Source organism: Mytilus californianus, unplaced genomic scaffold (genome assembly GCF_021869535.1).
Source record: "Mytilus californianus isolate M0D057914Y unplaced genomic scaffold, xbMytCali1.0.p SCAF_10, whole genome shotgun sequence".
Classification (NCBI taxonomy): Eukaryota; Metazoa; Mollusca; class Bivalvia; order Mytilida; family Mytilidae; genus Mytilus; species Mytilus californianus.
The window spans coordinates 3,181,572-3,202,026 of NW_026262582.1; the positions used below are offsets into that span (position 1 = coordinate 3,181,572).

Sequence of the window (20,455 nt, forward strand, 5' to 3'; positions counted from 1 at the left end):
TTCTATCATATTTAAAAAAAATTAATTGTGTTTATTCGTTTTTCTTCTCAACATAATAACACATTCAGAATGTTAATCTGTTAATGATTTGTTTTTGTTAATGGTTTTCCCCCAAAGTCAGGAAACTGATATTACTTTGTTCAAATTGTTAAACAAGCTGTTATGAAAATAATCTGGCAGAAGTTATGACTGCGTGTAGGCTAATTTAGCAATCGAATCATTCTTGACTAGGATTGTCAGTTTTCCTACCAAAGGTCGTTAGTTCTCTCCGGGCTCTCATGATCCCTTCACCAATAAATAATGACCGCCACGAAATAGAACAAAAGTGCTGAAAGTGGCATTAAAACACTATTCAATCAATCAATATACTTAGATGTCCGATATACAGAAAGTAAATAAAAAACATAATATCGTAGAGGAAATAAACAAATAACAGATCTACAAATCAGTAAAAATAATGATAAATAATGATTGTCTATGAGACACAACTATCCAGCAAAGTTCAAATGAAGCGAATGTAAGCAAGTATAAGCAACCGTACGTAATTCAAGAAGGGAATCATAAGAAGACAGATTAAATAAACAAACTTAAAACTTTGGGAATCGCACGTAATCCAAAAAGAGCGAAACCGGGCGCATCAACATGTAGAAGAAGTTGCACCATAAATTATAAACACATGTTCCTCTTAAAATAATCGTTAGTTTGTGTCAATCGAATTTACGTTATAATATGTCCTCCTTTTAAACGGCCAAGTAGCGTTTAATTATGATAAAGATAAAATTTGTCAAAGCCAGTTGCAAATACCGACAACATTTATAATTAAAAATGAAATTTACATCGCATTTGTACGAATCCAATATAACCGGGACTGATCAACTTATAGTGACCAACTTCTATTAACATAGGTACCAACCTATAGCTGGTAAATCACATTAGAACGTTAGCATTTTTCTATATTTGTACCTTGCAATATTATCCGTCTGTAATCATCTCCAGTTATCTCTGTATAATGAGCACTTTCATCATTACTGGCTTCGGTTGTTGGGACATTTGTTGGTGTTATCATCCTAAATATTAATACATATGTAAATTAAACTTAAATTGAAATGAAGAAAGCACATTCTTGTAAGGAATCAGAAAGAAGACTATTTATCTAAACAAGTGTATTGCTCATGTATAAGCGTTACTATGAAAGTTCCGTACTAATATTATGAATTTAAGTAATACTTTTTAACTTGATTTCATAGTTTTAAGTTATACAGTTCTTGCATCCTATACACTACTTTTTTTGTGATCATCAATATGTAACCGATTAGTCAAATTCATCTCAAGTTCACATAAAAAAACGTCACCAATCCGTAAGATTTAATAAGATAAATGTTGATAGAACTAATCGGACGGATAGGGCCGATCAATACGTCTTGCCAAATTGAACTCTAGTACGTCGCAATTGACCGTTGGTATAATAAAGAATAATTAACGTGGTTTCATATAAGACGCCTTCCCAAGAAGTTTTTATGCAAAATTACAAACATTTGCTCGTCAAATGTGCAAATAAATTGAATAATAAGTCTTATTACAGGTTCAGATTGCGCTAAATAAAAAGCCAATTCTTTTTTTTCTAAACCATTCCAATATGAAAGTAAAAAAAAAAAAAAAAAAAGGAACAAACAAACAAATGTTATATTGATCGCTAGCATCATACTACATCGCCGAAATTCATCACGAAATGTACTGAAGTGGGGATTTCTTAACTAAGAATTGAAGGTTATTTTCATCACGTATCAGAAAACAAGACTACCAAAGAAACAATTTATATCAAACGGAGAACAATTATTTAAGATGTTTTATAAAAATCATTGCGATGAAGTTGGGTACACATGATCGATAGAAGTGTTTTTGTCAGGTACGCGTTTGACACCTGTATATAGTGAGTAGTTATTGCAATTACATATATATTCGTCCGATTTTTGCATACAATTAATGGTCTGGTCGATTATTGACTGTTGTCACATAACTGTCACATATAATCTGTCTGATAACGAGTCATCGGATCAGCTATCAATCACAAATTTTTCACCTATCGCTCAACTTTACGCCAAACAATATGTCAATGGTTACAAGTACTGTTATTTGTTTTTATAACTTTTAATTGGGAGTATAATAAGTTAACATATACTAAAAAAAATGTCGCTGATAGAGTAGTTTAGAATTGCAAACTTGTTACTAATTTTATGTATGATTACAGTTAATTGATTGTAAATCATTTTAAATAATTTCGTGTAATGTTGTGTAATCTATGACACTGTATCGTTAGTTATTCACAATGGTTTTCAAATATGATCTTCGGTAAACACTCATTTTAAAAGAATATCATAAATCAATTACAGGTGTACTGGAAAATTAACTTTTTAATTCATTTAAATCCCCGATGTCATGTTTAGACATGGGTGATTTTTTTTCGAGATTACGAACACAATTTAAATGCTGATGTTAAACTTGGGACCAAAATCAGGAGCAGAAATACATAAATTTATATGTAACAAAGTTCCGGACCACAGGACGTTTTGACTCATCCAAAATTTCAGGTCAACCGAGTTCGAGACAACGACAATTTACTGTAGATTACTGTAAAAACAAGGTATTTCTTAACACAAAGCATTAATTCTAAAAAGGTCATATTTTAACCGTACAAACATTAAGAATTTGTTATATTTTAAAGTAACAAATTAGAATATTACAACTTTAAAATACTGTATGTGTTTTATGACCTAAACGAATCAATTAATTATTCGAATACTTTCTAAAATCAATATTGCTGATTGAGTTAATATCCGTTCATTTTGGAAAATTAAAAAACACGATTGGCTTGGACTTAATGAAATTATATATTATCATTCTAAAAAAAGAAACAAACCTTCTCTTGATCTTCTGTTTCAGGTACCCTAAAATATTAAACAGGAAACACAACATATATATCATTTATTGATATTTAACATGTTAGTGCAGCATTTAGATTAATTGATTTATATCATGTTAAATTTTGAAATCTAACAGTGCTCTTGCTGTTCTATTTAATCGTTGACATTGAATCCAAGTGTTACACTTATCAATATCTGTCTAGTATTATATTACTGTAAAACGCATTTATTATAAAGTGCTTATTTCAAAGTATATTTTCGGCGTTATGTTGAATACGATTTCAACCTTACCTTCAACAATTATGTTATGGCCGTTTGAAAACTTCTTTGTTAATTTGAAAAGGCATATGAAAAATATCAATACTCTATAATGCCTTTTCGAATACAGCAAATAAGCTAATTTCGTTTTTTTCAAAATACATAAGATTATGGAGACATTCCTGAAAACAAAGATAAAAAGGTTTTTTTTTTGTCTAAGGAATGGTCATTGTTTTATTTTGGCACATACGGTTTATATTTTCGATGATACATTTCGATTAACTTGTCATCTCATTAACTAAAACAAACACTGTGTACTTACGAACATATAATCCAATCATAGCTCCTAGGACTGTTATAATTACGAATAATACTACAATGACGATGCCTTGGAAAGATAATGACGTTTTAACTGATGATTGGTTGGCTAAAAATGTTATAGATACTTTTAATCACAAGATCGTAAAATTACTATACTATTATTAGTTCAAACAACTGCATGTATAAGATATAATAAAGTAATTTATCAATTCTGTCATTGAGAGTTATGACAGGGGCATTTTCATTTGTTAGACTTAGATGGCAACTCTATGAAAAATTTTAAGCAATTATATACACTTTTAGAACAAATCATGTTAATCATTCATATATGATTTATTCACCAATAACATAATACTAATCAAAATATTTCTGATAATTATGTAATATGAAACGAGACGATACGGTATGATTGCTAACGAAACAACTTTCATACCAGCGCCAAATGACGTAGGAGTTTGCAACTATAGGTAACCATACAGCCTTTAACATGAGCGAACCCTATATCACATAGCACGCCATAAAAGTACTCGACAAGAAAAACGTAAAACAAGAAAACAAGAAAACAAACGGCTCGATTTAAGAAAAAAACAACAAATATGATCAACAGCAACAAACGACAACCTCTGAATTACAGGATCCTGACTTCGGAAAGGCACATACAGAATGCTGCAGAGTTAAACATATTAGTTGGCGTCATACCCATCTCATAACCTGGCAAGTTGTGTAACAGGACAACACATTCAAATCAGTTGAAACAGGATTGCCTCATCAGATCGACAAAAAGCACACAAAAAAACAGCTAACAAAAATCATAAGTCACAAAGTAGCGACATGAGAGTAATCGCAGTCACCATGGTTACTGACACCTAGTCCAAAGCCAATAACAACCAATTAAACAGTCATGTATCAAAGACAAAAATGACAATCAGTTAACATCCAATTGAATTGGTGTAAAGTCGTCATAAACAGTCAGAGAAACACTGTGCTTTAATTTTGAATCCTGTGTGTATTTTTTAGAAAGTAAACAAGGTGCGTTCGTGAATGAAATTAAAAGGATAATACCACGATTGTAATATCGTACACATACGTACACGACTACCATTCTTAACTTTGTTTTATAAAAGAAAAAAGTATATGATATGAGGTTGACAAAGCTAGTATGTTTCTAAGTATTATCCATATTCATGTATTATCATTGAAAAGATCAAATATTGGAAAAAAAGGCAAAGGGTCCCAAAGTGTTTCCAGACTTAGTTAAAAAGTCACGTTATAATATGACTCAAATGGTAAACTCACAGATACGGCACCTATTCTGGTATTGTATCAACACGATTAACAGTAAAAGATACTAGTAAGTTGAGAAAGAGCCGAATAGAATCTTCAACTAATTCGAGATTGTCAAGTTTAAATTTCTCCTCCAAACAAACATAAAACAGAGTTAGACATTTGAGTTCAGCCTAGGGATTTGACATCATGATTTTCTTCCTCTATTGTGTTCGTAAAACATATATTCATGTAGCAAATTTAGGAAATCGAATCTAATAGTTTTGAATGTTTCCGACTAAAAAACACATGATAATAAAGGAGTTTAGCACACGAAACATAGTGGCATATATTTACGACAGTACTACATTGCATACCTAGTTTCGTAACGTAGATGGATACCGTGCATTAACTATCTGTATCAACTGTTAAACACAAATGTTTTGCAATATTTTGTGTTTTCCATGATGCATCTTATAAAAACATACACATTTACAATATTTCCCTTAAGAACGTGTATAACCTAAACGAGTATTTACACATGTAAGTAGGATCACAGTAAGTCAAAAGCCATACACACTGATGCCAGGATTTAACAAAAGCACAAACACAGGCAAATGTCGTTAATACTTAGTCGTATGGAAAATAATAATGAGTTGATTAACTTTGAATGAATATCGACATCATATTATAGATAAATGTTTAATTTGTGATAGACTGCCAATTGATGACATTCGTTTGAACACGAGTAATGACAGAATGTCAAAATATTACAAGCAAGATGACAGATGAATCAAGTAGTGCCATACCTGTTACCTAACCGTTTCGTGGATCTGTAGTTTTTTTTTTATACCGTTGTCTCCCTCATTATGATTTATTAATTGTGATCCACCCTGTGTTATGTTCTTTCTATGCCTCATATCAGTAGTTGACTCAATATGTTTTTAAATTTGTTTGCCGCTCGCAATTAACCCCTATATCCTCACAAAGTAATATCTTCTCAAGGTTACCTCCACATACACGCAGTACCATGAATGAAAAGCATTCAGAAAGTTTGCATATCACGCATACATGGAATGAATGATGAGTATAATCATGTAGTCACTCACTATTGCAAAATTACTCACCTAAAGTCATCACACAAGTGACAGCCGTCCTTTTGCTTTCACCAATTTTATTTCTTGACAACAGCCGAACACAATATCGAGTGTTTGGAGTCATGTTATACAGGAGATTTGACATCCTAACCTGCATGTTATCAATTATAGGTCCTGACCGTCTCCACATTTCATCGGCTTCTTGTTGATATTCTATGAAAAACGTCTGAGGTTCTCCTCCGTTATATTCAGGACACCATAATACTGCTAGATGTCTTTCCAAAGGAATTACTGACACATTTGTAGGAGGTTTGGGGCGATCAGCTTTGTAGTAAAATTTACATACTAAAGAAATTAAGTTAAACACAAGATGTTTTTAAAGTACTGTTTCAGATTGAAACATAACCAATGTCTAAAGACAAATAAATACCGGCTGCTACAGTCCGTGTAACGTAAAAGTTAACAAAACGAACGATGCCCGAATCATGTACGGACGATGCCCGAACGATGTACGTACGCTACCCGAACGGTGTACGAATGCAAACGAAACGCTGACCGAACGTTGCACGGACGCTGAACGAATGATGTACGAACGAAACCATGTACCATAAACCATACCCTAAACGATAACATAAGCGTCCTTTTATCGTACATCGTATGGTTTTGCGTACTTCGTTTCGTTTAGCGTATACCGTATCGTTTAGCGTACATCGTTTCGTTTAGCGTATATCGTATGGTTAAGCGTACATCGTTTCTTAGCGTGCATAGTTTCGTTTGGCGTACTTATTTTTTTTTAAATATAAAACTAGAATTGTGTTCTGTTAAATATTTTTATATAGGTGATAATAGGCTTAAAAATTTAGATTGGATGCAAAATTCAGTTTTTAATCATTCATTAACAATAAATTATAATTTATTCTGTCTCGATGTTGATCCAAAACTATTTACATAAAAAATTTGAAAAATAAACACTGAAATAGATTTAAACAAAGTAAAAGATACGATTATGAATTTTGATAGCCGTGGAAAATGTGAATGTGCGAGTAAACTGCAGTCTGCAGGGTGTTTAGTCAACAGTTTTTAGATTATATTTATATTTCTATTCATCTATCAAATCAGTCGAAAAAAACAAATATTCAAGAAATTTCAAATAGAAACAATATTCTGTTATGTGCCTCATCAACCCCAAACATAAATCCCTACCAATGTACAAACGATTGTGTATTATTTTTACTACTAATGCACTTGACTTTTAACAATCATCAAAAAAGAGCGTGTCCGGCAAATGAAAAATTTCTAAAAACTGAAAAAATGAAAAATCTAAAAACTGTAAGTGAAATTTTAATTTAGCGTTTTCATTTTTGTATTTTGTAACAACAACAAAAATCTAGACCATTTCCCTCTTTTCTTTAATAATCTAAGACCATTTTCCTCTATTCTTCATTTTGCCCGTTATACTCTATTCTTATTTTATATTTTTTTTCTTTATTTTCCTGTATCTATATACCTCCTTTATTCGGAGCAACCCCACCCTAAATATACATATGATACACAGGGTCTATAGGTCATTGCTTGTGCCGTGATACACATGTTTGCATAACAAAGGATGTCCTTGTTTATATTCATGACATTTTAAATGTCCTCCTATTAATACATCTAATAGTTGCCACTGGACGTTAAACAGCTAACTATAAATGCATCCGTCATATTCTTAGTTTTGTTATAATGTGTAAATCAAACAACATGATGAAACAATTGCAGATTTTCACTGCCGACATAATGGGAAATAATTGTAAACAAAACCACTCAGGCCCTATTTTCCAATTTCTATTGTAATGTGGTTTATGCAAAAAAGGTAACTCCTGAATACTGATCTGTACCGATCAAGCATTTAGGATTAATAACAAATCTATGGTAGTCTCTTTTTCTTTACTCGCAAATTATTCGACTAAATCATGTTTTATTTATGAAAATAGCTTATTGCTGGCAATTGTTAAATATTGATTCCTAGATTTTCAATTGTTTAGTTGTTGGGTTATTGTCTGATCTCGCAAACTTGACATTTTATGGTCAGTATTGTTTGCATCCAATTGCACCAATTTATCAAAAAGATAATAATGCGACACCGTACGAGAGTCGTTACTTTACATAAACTAGTAGGTTTTTTTCTATAACGAAATACGAAACCACTTCTCGTAATTCGCCTTGGAGTAATTGTGCATCTCATTTGACAAAATATGGCCTTGTCTCAAAATAAACAAAAAAACAATATAATACAGAGTAATATATAAAACTGGACTAGAGTGAAGAGTTTGAAAGTAGGAATTCTGAATTTTAATTGAATGTTCTAAATCTTTGTGTATTTTTTATATAAGACTGTGCAGACTCAACTATTTTTTTATTTTTGCTGAGCTGAAATGAAAGGTCACCAGCCAATAGTAGCAAAAGGATATCGTAGATCTTTCTAATTTCGAAAATTATATTTCTCTTGCTTCAATGTGAAACGGGCACCAAAAAAAAGAGAAGGTGAATACTATCCTCAACAGGATGGCCACAGCTGCATGCGGGATTGTGTTTCATATTAACAAGGTTTAAATCTGCATTTGAAGAACTTCACATATTTCTCAAACGTGTATCAATGATATTAAGATTTATATCACCACAACTAAAATAGGAAGTGCGTACTGTGAATAAATACTCAGTTTAGTATTGTTTACAGCAATTTATCACATATAATACCATGTTAACAGTTAAGGTGACGGTATTTGACAGTCTGAAGGAGACAGCATGGAGGATTTAATAAGGCAAAGCTTCTGTTGTACTCAATCTTACTAAAGTGTTCTTTATTATATTTTATAGATATGTATTCGAGATACGATAATGTAGTTTCCTTTTTTATATTACACCTGATCATCTATGATGGGATAATGTCTAATGAGAGAATTTAACCATAGAATGAATAACGTAGAAATGACCAATTAAAGGTCACTGTACGGCCTTCAACAATGAGCAAAATCCATACAGCATGGTAAGATATACAAGGCTTCGAAAGGACAAATGTAAAATACACTCAACGTCTTCTCAGCGATTGCAAAGTACTTTTTCTAAATTAATTAAGTTTTGAATCAGGTTACACAGTCACAATGTTCAAACATCACCGCACGTCAAACTTTGTACAACAGAAAAAAAGCTGATTGAACATTCTTGAAAATGTGTCACGCCCTCATCAATTGGCGTACATCCTATCAAGTACCTTCAGAAAGCTTCCATTAAAACAATTTTACATACAAGTAATTGTGTATTTTATTTTCTAAACAAAGCAAAATGTGCAATGAAGCTACGGATTCGTAATCTTCAAAAATAGTTCACAAACGGTTGATAAAATGTTGAAAGTCTAAATAGAAATATAACAATTATGTCCAGTGTGCGTTTATAAAACGGGCTCTGTTTGGACATTTTGAGATACTATAAGTACTAGTTTAATGTGTATAGAATTTTAGACGTCAATACGACTTTTGATCAGTTGGATTTTCAATTTCAATATAAAAAAAAATGTTTTGGGTTTTCTTCTTTTCTTTCAATTTATATCATGATTCTTTGGATATTTCCCATTATCTTCTGGTTTTTTTTTTAAGATGAATAATTTAAAATTTGTATACCAAACATTTAAAATTTTACTCTGCATTTATAGATAGCATTGAAAGTACAACATCTTATAAGCGATAAACATTGATAGATGTAAATGAGCCACTCTTTCTGGTGTTGAGATGGAATATGTTCGTTATTTGATTTGATGAGTTTAACAATCGAAACCCCTGAAATATCGTCTCATGACAAGCACGAAAAATGGCAAAACTGAACTTACAACAGCGGGCGATGATTTCTAAGTATACAATACTCTTGCAATGGATTTTTAAATGCATTGTATAACTTATCAATTTAGACATTTCTTATCCCGAATTACTTCTTTGTTAAAACTATAATGCACTATTTCATGGTCAACTAACCCAAGAAGTCAAATGAAATATCATAATCGTGGTAATTGTTTCATGATATGTTTCAGCTATCATTTGTGACTTTCAGCAAGTGACATTCCCTGTTGACCATATTAAACAGTGCACAATAATAAATTAACATATACGTTTATACATGGGGTTAAGAATTATCGAATGGACTAATTTTTTTTCTACGGTTTCCGTTTATCAATCGATGGGCATTCCATTCCCTTTTGAAATTACTTAATCGAATATGAAGTCTCATGCACGAAGAAGTTTGTCTGACGTGAAAATAAGTAGTCCCATATCTCGAGGCTACATGGAGACACAAAGAGTAAAATAAAAAGGCAGGACTACATTTACATTGAGATTATATTCATTTAAAGAAAAATGCAGAACAAAATTTTTCATCATACCCCCCCCCCCAAAACCAGCTGATTTTTTTTTTGCATTTCTTGTTGAATAACTTTTAAAAATGGGGATGTACAAGACTTCCCAAATTTAATCTAAAATTCAACTACGTTACTCAAAACTTTTAATATTGAAACAAAACGAGATATCAATATTTTTTTTTTATATCAAATTCGAATACTGGGAGCTATCTGCAGTCGGTTCATAGGTTCATAGGACCTCAGTTTTAATATAGGCGTGGCATTCCATCACTTTTATCCAATCAACTGTCAATCGAGCGTCACTGATGAGTCTTTTGTAGACGAAACGCGCGTCTGGCGTAAATATAGAATTGTAATCCTGGTATCTATGATGAGTTATAATAAAGATTGGCGTGCAATCATGTATCTGAATCCAATAGTATCAATTTAGATAAATATATTCATATTTCTGGACGTACATATGTCGAGGTTTAGACTATTTCATTCGATAGTTATATCTATCTATAAATAACTGCATGCTGAGTATCACATAATTATTACTGTTTCGCAAATTATAATAATTTAGATATTTGACCAAAAAGAGGCAAAATCGTAGAGGCAGTCCCATTATGTGAAGAATAAAACATATTGAGCTTTCTGGACTTTCTTCTGTCCACTAGCAAATGTCACCCTGTGTCTCTGAAAATATATAACTACCCGACTAGCAAACACGGGCGACCCAGTGACTTATCATTCTCCTTCAGACTTAACGTCATGTTCTAAATTCATGACAACAATTCCCTATAATAATCACATGTTGTTTAAATTGCTATAAGAACACAGAGGTTTATAATTTGTTTATTTAATATTTTTATCTAAATTCACATTTCGCCTTAGTTCAATTCCCATCTCGCCTTAGTACCATATTTTTTACCTTTTTTACCTGGAATTCACAGCTAAGGCGAAATGAGAACACACCAGTAAGATTATCTAGTCAGTACATATTTCATTTTTTTTTTAATTTAATGTTGTGCTTGCACAACTTAAAACGTATTCTATATGTGTATAGAAATTACCATTGGGATCATAAGTAATTCCTAAGTGTTAATGACAGAAGACAATTCTACTACTTGATTTCTTATGTCATCTGGGGAAAAATTAAAGGAAAATAGCATATTTTGCATTTGTCTTGTTAGGATTAAAATCAATAAGCTAATCTTTAGACTATTTATTCTAAATCGCTATTTAAGACATCCTTTATTGTGTAAGGACTATTACTTAAATTAGAAAGGGATGTTTAATCAGCACTCAATCGAGGTAGACTTATCAAATTACCAGCTATGTAATATACATAAATAATAGGGGACCTAATACAGAGCCCTGCATTTGTATTCTCAAAAGGCGAATATGAACTTGAAACAAAAACGCTTTCTTGTCTATTTGAAATATAACTAAATAAGTGATTAAATACATTTTTAAATACACTTTTTTCAAATACTTTGCTCACTGCTGATAATAATGAGATTGGTCCATTATTGGAAATCAGGTTTTGAATACATATATATATATATATACATGTATGCTCAAAGTCAACACATTTTAAAGATTTTGTGAAAATACGATGGTTATATGCATTTTTTTTTACATAAAGCACAAATTACTTTACATAGAGTGTCAGATCAAAATATCTTAAATACCCCAGTCCAGAGATACCGTGTATATTCGACTGGAATATACCATATCGATAATTTTACATTCGTACTTGTTACGTAATAAAATAAGTGTCAACGTAAAAAGAACCAGCAGGTGGTATATAGTCTAAAGTGTTTATCGCCTTCCATTATACATCTGACGATGACATTTAGCTTTAGGGCCAGCTTGTTTTCGCGAAGAATTTTTTTAAAAATTTTTTATATTTATAACATTCTGTTAAAAAATCATGTTAAAGGTAAACTGAGCATAACGTCCTCGCAATTTCTTGTTCAGATCCAGGGACACAGATGTCGGAATGAATAAGAATACACTAAATTCTTACACGATATATTGTAAAATGGACACCAAGCACATTTTGATAGTGTACTTTAGTCTAATAGATTTTTTGGTGTATTTTCTATGTTCTGGAAACTTCATCATTCCATCAAAAATAAATTAAATGTTATTAATTTTTAATATTATTTGCGAGGCTGCATGCACATTGCACCTATTATTTTCTTATGTTTCTTTTCCGCCATGCATAAGTTTAATGTTTACTGTGACTTCTTTATATAATAATGTGTTTCATCGATTTAAAAAACTTTATGCTAAAAATAATTGACCGACACGGAGCGATAGCACGGACATTGGAAAATGCTTCTGAAAGAGGATTGTTCGCAATTCATTTTGAAAAAAAAAACCTGTGAATTATTTTGATATCCTTATGATAATGTTTCTTTTTGGCAGCATTATATTTTGTTGATTATTCATAATATTTATATGGTATTTAATTGGCATTGATGTACATGCATAATAATAACCCCTTGGATTTCTTTAGGGTAAACGGACAGAAAGTCACAGGACAAAAAGTCACAGGACATAAAGTCACAAATTTGATAGGACAAAAAGTCACAGGACAAAAAGTCACAAATAGTTTGTTGACAATTGTTTGAATATATAAGAGAAAGATCTTGAAATATTTTTTTTTATTACATATATTCTTTTTTTAGTTTAGGAAATTGTTGATAAATGAAAATTTATTAAATTTTAATCGTGAAAAGGATATATATCTTGGCACCATGAAGCCATTTAAGGATCAAGCCTCTTTGACATTTTGTTTTCATAGCAATTATTTGATCATTATTAATATTTATTGCATAAATTTTAATTACAAAGTTGCTTTATAAATAATAGTTTAAGAAAAACCAAATTATTTCTTTTTAAATCAGTTTTTTCTTGTTCAAAGAAAAATAATCTCAAAACTGAATTGTGACTTTTTGTCCTGTGACTTTTTGTCCGTGACTTTTTGTCCATGACTTTTTGTCCTGTGACTTTCTGTCCTACATTCATATTTTAGTTGTTTGATTGTTGGTTGTTTAATGTCCAGTGTAAACTATTTCATACATTTCTATGAAGAAAGAGGTCTCATTCCAAGGAAGATTTGAGGTGTTTTTCGAGCAAAATGTAATTTAAAGAATTAAATCCGTGTTTCAAAGTCAAACAAGATAATTATCATTTTTCTTCATATTTCTTTTAAAAAATTTGAATATCCATATAATTCAAATCTGGTTTGGTTTTGTTTTGTGCTCAATGGAATTTACTACGACAAATTCAATTTTATTGACAATTTTGGGATCAAATGTGATGAGGTTTATATGTAGGTATGTGCCAAACAGGGTAACACTAAACTGGTAAGTTGGAGACCATTCAGACTTCGTTTAGATGAGACACATCTTCAAAATCAATACAGTTTAAAATTTTGGGAAGTTAAAAATTGAAAAAAAGATTTTGTTTTTAATGTTTACTTTGCACTAAGAATTTATATATAAACCTCTTCAATTTATTACTCTTCATCTGAGCAAAATTATTTCAAATGTGAATTGTTTTAAACCGATTTAAACAGTAGAGAACACCCGGTACGTCTAAACACTGCTAAGGAGTCCTTAGTGCACTAAGGACGTATACTATGCCACTAAGGACTAGATGGGGTGCTGTTACATGTATTATTTTTCCATATTAAGTTAGAATTTGTGATTATTTTTCTATAAAATTTGAAATTTATGCATTAAATATCAATATCTACAATAATATGAAAAGACATTACATGTAATAGCACCCCATCTAGTCCTTAGTGGCATATCATACGTCCTTAGTGCACTAAGGACTCCTTAGCAGTGTTTAGACGCACCCGAGAACACCTTGGGTAACGACAATAAGACAGCAATCAAACAACAAAAAACACATAAGGACATCTAGTGATAGCAAGTTATACTAAATGTTTATGACTTACGAGTATTTTTCTCATTAGATTTCTAAGACTCTTGTGAAATTGATCGATGAGCAGTTTTTTACAAATACCGAAAAAAAAAAAGATATGGTGTAAATGTCAATGGACAAGCAACCCAACGAGAAAAATGAAAAATTTAATAGGCAATTATAACTAGTTTTTAGTTGGAAAATCATTCAATGCCATGTGATTGTTTTTCGGTCTAAAATTTGTGCGTGTTTTTGATTTATGAAGAAGTCCATTAGAAAAAATTAAGTAATTGACGACCAAAAAAGAAGTCATCTGTAAATATCCTTGCAAAGCATGATTTAACAGCGCGCATTATATTTCTCCATTTTCTCTATATTCTTTGACAAACCGGTAATTTCGCCGCCCGGGGATATGAATTTGACATTAATCTTCCTTCAGTAACTTTCCAATACGCAGCCGTGTCATTTCCGTATATTGTAGATAGTACGGGTGATATTTACAGTAGAAATACTCATTCAAGTGAATTTTATCGGGTAACATTAAATATAAATAAAAATAAAATTACACTAAAAAAAATGATATTAATAAGTTCAAGTGTTGCTTTATTAAATGCACATAGGTACGTATTTGTAAACTTATTGACTTTTTAATCAGCGCGTGTCACTGGTACAAATCCAGGATAGATTAAGAAAGTTTTTAAAATTTTAAAAACTTTAACCACAGGGTGTATGTAATGTTAACTGGCAGAAAAATCTAAGTCTATTTATAAATAAAGTACGGATAAATAGAATTCTAAGCTTCTGTCCAAGTTTGGTAGAAATCCTGGATATTTCAAGAAAGTAATTAAACTTTTTAAAACTTTAACGACAGAGTGAATGTAATGTTAACTGACAGAAAAAACTAAGCCCATTTATAAGTAAAATACGGATAAACATGATTTTTTTTTACAAAATTTTCTCCTGGACAGGGGCGTTTCCAGGATATTTGAAAGAGGGGGCGTAGAATATAATCTTTCTTTTTTTTTGACCTTTTTTTGGCTAAAAAACATAAAATAATTGTGAAATGCAATGTAACGGTTCCTGACTTGGAGCATGTATATTTTATAGTTAAATGTCAGGGTTATTTTTTCTGCCGAATTCTCTCCATTAATTGTCTATGGTATATTAAAATGATTGGATGGATCTTAACAGCAGTAGACCAATAACGAGAAATTCCAAATTCTAGGGTATAGGGCGTTAATTTACATTTCAATAGTCCTAGGTCAGGATTTTATAAACGGGAGGCGTAATTCCGGTTGCCCTGGTATAGGGTCCATGGGGAAGGTCAGAAACTCCTGGATTTCAACAATTTAGCATCAAATTATGAAGTATTATAACAGACTCCATGATAGACAAATTGGTGAAATAGTCTGACTTCGGATCATTAAAATTATGTATTGATTAACATGTGGATATCAAATCTTTGGAAGAAGTTGTAAATTCAGTTAAAAGGTTATATGAAATGGGAATGAAAAATGAAAAATAAATCTTTAACGATAGCTTTTTCTGAACTTTTGATATATATAAAAGGTATATTTTAACAAAACGGGTATATATTACTAGCGCGTCGGATACAGTGCAGGCGACTTGGTGTCACGATATCTCAGTAGCATGAGTTCGAATCCCGGCGAGGGAAGAACAAAAAATTTGCGAAAGCAAAATTTACAGGTCTAACATTGTTGGGCTGATGTTTAGACGAGTTGTATATGGTCTTATATTAGTATCGTTGTGCAAATCTCTAGACTTATATATATATTTAGACCCCTCTAACAAGAAATTTGTTTTGCATGCACACGTATAAAAATTACGGTTTTTATCCAACGCAATCATAGGTTTGAACGTTGTTTTCAATTTAGACTTGTTTATATATATATTTTTGGTATTAAATTAATATTAAGATCCATTTTGTTAGATCTGGTGATCAATTTATTTGGCAATCGCCAATGGCAGTCAGCAGGGTTTAAGAACATCAGTTGTTCGACCTGTTAGTCAAATGCGTTTTGTTAAAATAGACTTTTTCACTTTTTTTGGTCTTTTGGAAATTGTTTTTTTGTGCTGTATTTAGACCCCTCTACCAAGAAATTTGTTTTACATGCACACGTATAAAAATTGCGGTTTTTATCCAACGCAATCATAGGTTTGAACGTTGTTTTCAATTTAGACTTTTATATATATATACCCGTTTTGATAAAATATACCTTTTCACTGTTTTGGTCTTTTGGAAAATGTTGTTTGTGCTGTATTTAGACCCCTTTACCAAGAAATTTGTTTTGCATGCACACGTATAAAAATTGCGGTTTTTATCCAACGCAAAGCATAGGTTTGAACGTTGTTTTCAATTTAGTAGATATAAAAAGATGTGGTATGAGTGCCAATGAGACGACTCTCCATCCAAGTCACAATTTATAAAAGTAAACCATCATAGGTCAAATTACGGTCTTCAACACGGAGCCTTGGCTCACACCGAACAGCAAGCTATAAATTAAGGACCCCAAAAATTACTAGTGTAAAACCATTCAAACGGGAAAACCAACGTCATCTATATAAGAAACGAGAAACACTTATGAACCACATCAACAAACGACAACAACTGAACATCAGATTCCTGACTTAGGACAGGTGCAAACAGTTGCAGCGGGTTTAAACGTTTTAATGGTACCAAACAGTCACCCTTATCTGAAACAATAGTGTAACATTGTATTTATAATACCCCGTTCTAGATAGTCAAATCTGACTCTTTCAATGCAAGGCGAAAAAAACATAACCCCATTTCAAACAATTTAGCTGAAAAGGCAACCCCGTTTGTCGGAACATACCCGGTATCATATATATAACGAGTATCCCCCGGGTAGATGTAGAATGGCCATTGGGGAAGTGTCACACAAAAAAAACCATTTCATGTATAGATTTACTTACCGCTTTGGTTGTTGAAAAAGGTGTCCAAGTCAGCCATCGGATGGGGGAATCAGTATAAAAAGAAATCAGAGTATGTGTTTAATTAATGAATATGATAAATTGCCATATTCAATACAATATAAGCAGATAACGCTATTTTTTTTAATTTTTATTTTTTTAAAGGGGAGGGGGCGTACGCCCATTACGTCCTTACCTGGACACGCCCCTGCTGGATACTTTCTTATGATCATAAACAAGCTTCTGTCCAAGTTTGGTAGAAATACAGGATAGTTTAAGAAAGTAATTAAAATATCAAAAACTTTAATCTTACAGTGAATATTTGTGGATGTCGCTAGCCGACAGCGACACCGATGACGGAATGTAAGGATCGCTTATGTCTCACTTTTGCGACAAAAGTCGCAGGCTCGACAAAAATGTAATCAACTGTTATACTTTGAACATGTGTATCTTATGTGCTGGTAAATAAGAATATATATATACATTCTAAAATATTTTTATAAACAAATACTAGAGAACTATTAAAGAGTAAGCTTAACAAACAAGCAAAAGAAAAGGAACACAAATTAAAAAAATAGTAGAAAATACACTATTACATAGAACTAAGAAATATAACAGACAGAAAAACAAAATAAATACGGCAGTAATAAACAAACGAAAAAGATCAGAGAAAATTGAAATACCATAAATATGTTTAATCAGTATACAAGTGGATCAAAACGGGTCAAGGTTGAACAAACACGAATTTCTATCGATTACACAAGTGACAATCAACGGAGGGTGGCGCGTGTCGATGAAACATTAAATCAATTTATAATTACTAAAGATATGATTTTCTTATGAATTGTGTTGTTAGTTATATATATATCTTTATTCTCAATAAACCATATACATAGGTATAGAGAAGACATTTATGTACAGTATTTACAATAAGACAGAACAAACAAGACAATTGATAAGACAATGTATGAAATAAATTTTAGCCAGGAGCACATATACCTGTGTTGATAATCTTTATAAATTTACAAAGTTTAATCAGTTTTTATTTGTGTTTTGAAGACATAATCTGCTTGTATTTTACAATATTTGCATTTTTAAAATAATAATGTGACATACAATGTTTCCTGTTTTCTTCAAAGTATTTACATTCTAATATGTAATGAAATTCATCACCAATGTCATTTTTATTACATAGAAGACACAGTCTATTATTTCTAACTATATTGTTCCATCTACCCTGTTCAATAGGGAGCTTGTGATTTGTGGTCCTAAATCTACACAAATCAATAGATAGTTTGTTCCCAAGAATTTCAAAATAATCTTCTTTTCCAAAAAAATCTTTAAAAAGTTTATAATTAAGTGCTTTTGGTGAGTTTTCAAGCAGAGAATGCCAGACTTGTACAAACTGATCTTTAAGTCTGAGCTTGATGAATGAAACTAACCATTTGCAATTTATAAATGATTGTGTTTCCCATACATTTGGGATACCACATTCATTTAAAATAGTCTTTACTCTGTTTAACCATGAAAAATTCACATTGTCATTAATAGACATGTGATAACACAATTTATATAAAGTATATGATAGTTTCGTCACTTTACCAGAATTTAATTTCCCCCAAAATGAGATCAATCTAGTTTTTATGTCCAAGTCTATAGGATATCTTCCAAGCTCCCCATAAATCATGTAAGAGGGTGTTGATGTTTTCAGACCTAATAATAATTTGTAAAATTTCAGTTGTACCCTTTCAATTATGTCATTATTTCCAAAACCCCATACTTCACAACCGTACAGTAATATTGGTTTCACCATTTTATCAAATAAGTCCAACTGACTACATATAGAAAGATTATGAAGACGACCCAGTCTTAACACTTCGTAAAGAGCCTTAGTGGCCTTTTTCTACGTTAAATTGTTTTGTTTTATTAAAATTGCCTGTTCTTGTTAGAATAATGCCCAAGTAGTTAAATTCATCAACGATATCCAGTTTTTTTTTTTCATTAAAGAAAAATTGAAAATTACATGATGGTCGTCTCCTTGAAAAAAACTACGACCTTTGTTTTATCAACATTTACTTTTAGCCTCCATACATCTGTGTAATCTAGAAAACAATCTAATAGTTTTTGGAGTTCAGTTGCGGATTCGGCCATCAACACAGTATCATCAGCATACAGAATAATAAAAAGTTTTAAAAATATGTCAAGTTGTTCTTCAAGCAACTGATTTAAGGCCCTCTATATTACATGTTTGCAAAAATGAATCAAGATCATTCAAAAATAAAGAAAAAAGAAAAGGCGATAATTTTTTGCCTTGTCTAACCCCGTTGCTACATGGGAAAAAATCAGACATGGAATTGTTATATGAAATACACGACTTAGTACCTTGATACATATTAACAATTACATTATGCATACATCCATTCATATTATTCAAAAGCATTTTGTACCACAGTGCGTCTCGCCAAATCGTGTCAAACGCTTTTTCAAAGTCGACGAATGCACAAACTATTTTTTTCTTTTTTAATTTTAAAATTTCAAACAATGAATGAATTACAAATAAATTATCAATTGTTGAATAACCCTTTCTAAAAATTCTTATTGGTTTTCGTTTAAAATCATAAATTTTCAAATTTGAAATTATGTACTTTTAGAAAGTCTCCTTCTATATGCCATGTTCTTTGAGTCAATACTATCATTGATTTCAAAATAAGTGCAAAACTTTGTTCTTCGTGCACTAATCGGTCCTTTGCGGTATTTCTACATTTTACATTTTTTGGCGCAAATGAATGCTGCAAAAGAAGAATTAGCGTAATTAAGTTGTGGCAAATTAATTTTTTTTCAGCGCAAATGGATATCGGTCTTCAAAACACCGTTTGTACAAAGGTGCATTCATCTTTTACGCTGTCTAGACTGAGAATAAAAGTTTTGGCAATTTGTGTAGGATTTTAGTTTCAGAATGTAATAAACAATTTAGAAGATCGGTAAAAACCTTAAGTGAATCGAAAAATGAGCTATGCACGATAAAAGGAAATAGTTTGGTGCGCCAATATGAAAGTTCACAGAGGCATGTAATATTTGTAAAATTTGCATTAAGTCTTTAAATAACAACCAGTTGTAGAACTGATTGTTTCGATCCTTCAAATATGTGTGAAAGAATTAATATTTATATTATTTAGTCTCTTTCATATATACAATTGCAGTATGTTTATAAATACTGTAGATTTGTAATTGATCATTGATTGCATGCATAACGTCCAGTGACAAATATTTCATTGATTCGTATGTAAAGAATAAATCAATAACTTTTAATATACAATTGATTGGTTATT

At 31.3% G+C, this 20,455-nt stretch overlaps 1 protein-coding gene across 2 annotated transcripts in view; it reads right to left on the reverse strand.

Moving 5' to 3' along the window:
• Positions 1–20,455, reverse strand: part of LOC127717467 (uncharacterized) — a 50,700-nt gene that overhangs the window by 2,833 nt on the left and 27,412 nt on the right. For both annotated transcript variants that reach the window (XM_052223105.1, XM_052223106.1), the window contains 4 exons: positions 5,891–6,184; positions 3,502–3,606; positions 2,918–2,945; positions 964–1,067 (listed from right to left, as the gene is read on the reverse strand). In XM_052223105.1, coding sequence (XP_052079065.1) covers positions 964–1,067; positions 2,918–2,945; positions 3,502–3,606; positions 5,891–6,184 — 531 coding nt within the window. The remainder of the gene's footprint in view (positions 1–963; positions 1,068–2,917; positions 2,946–3,501; positions 3,607–5,890; positions 6,185–20,455) is intronic.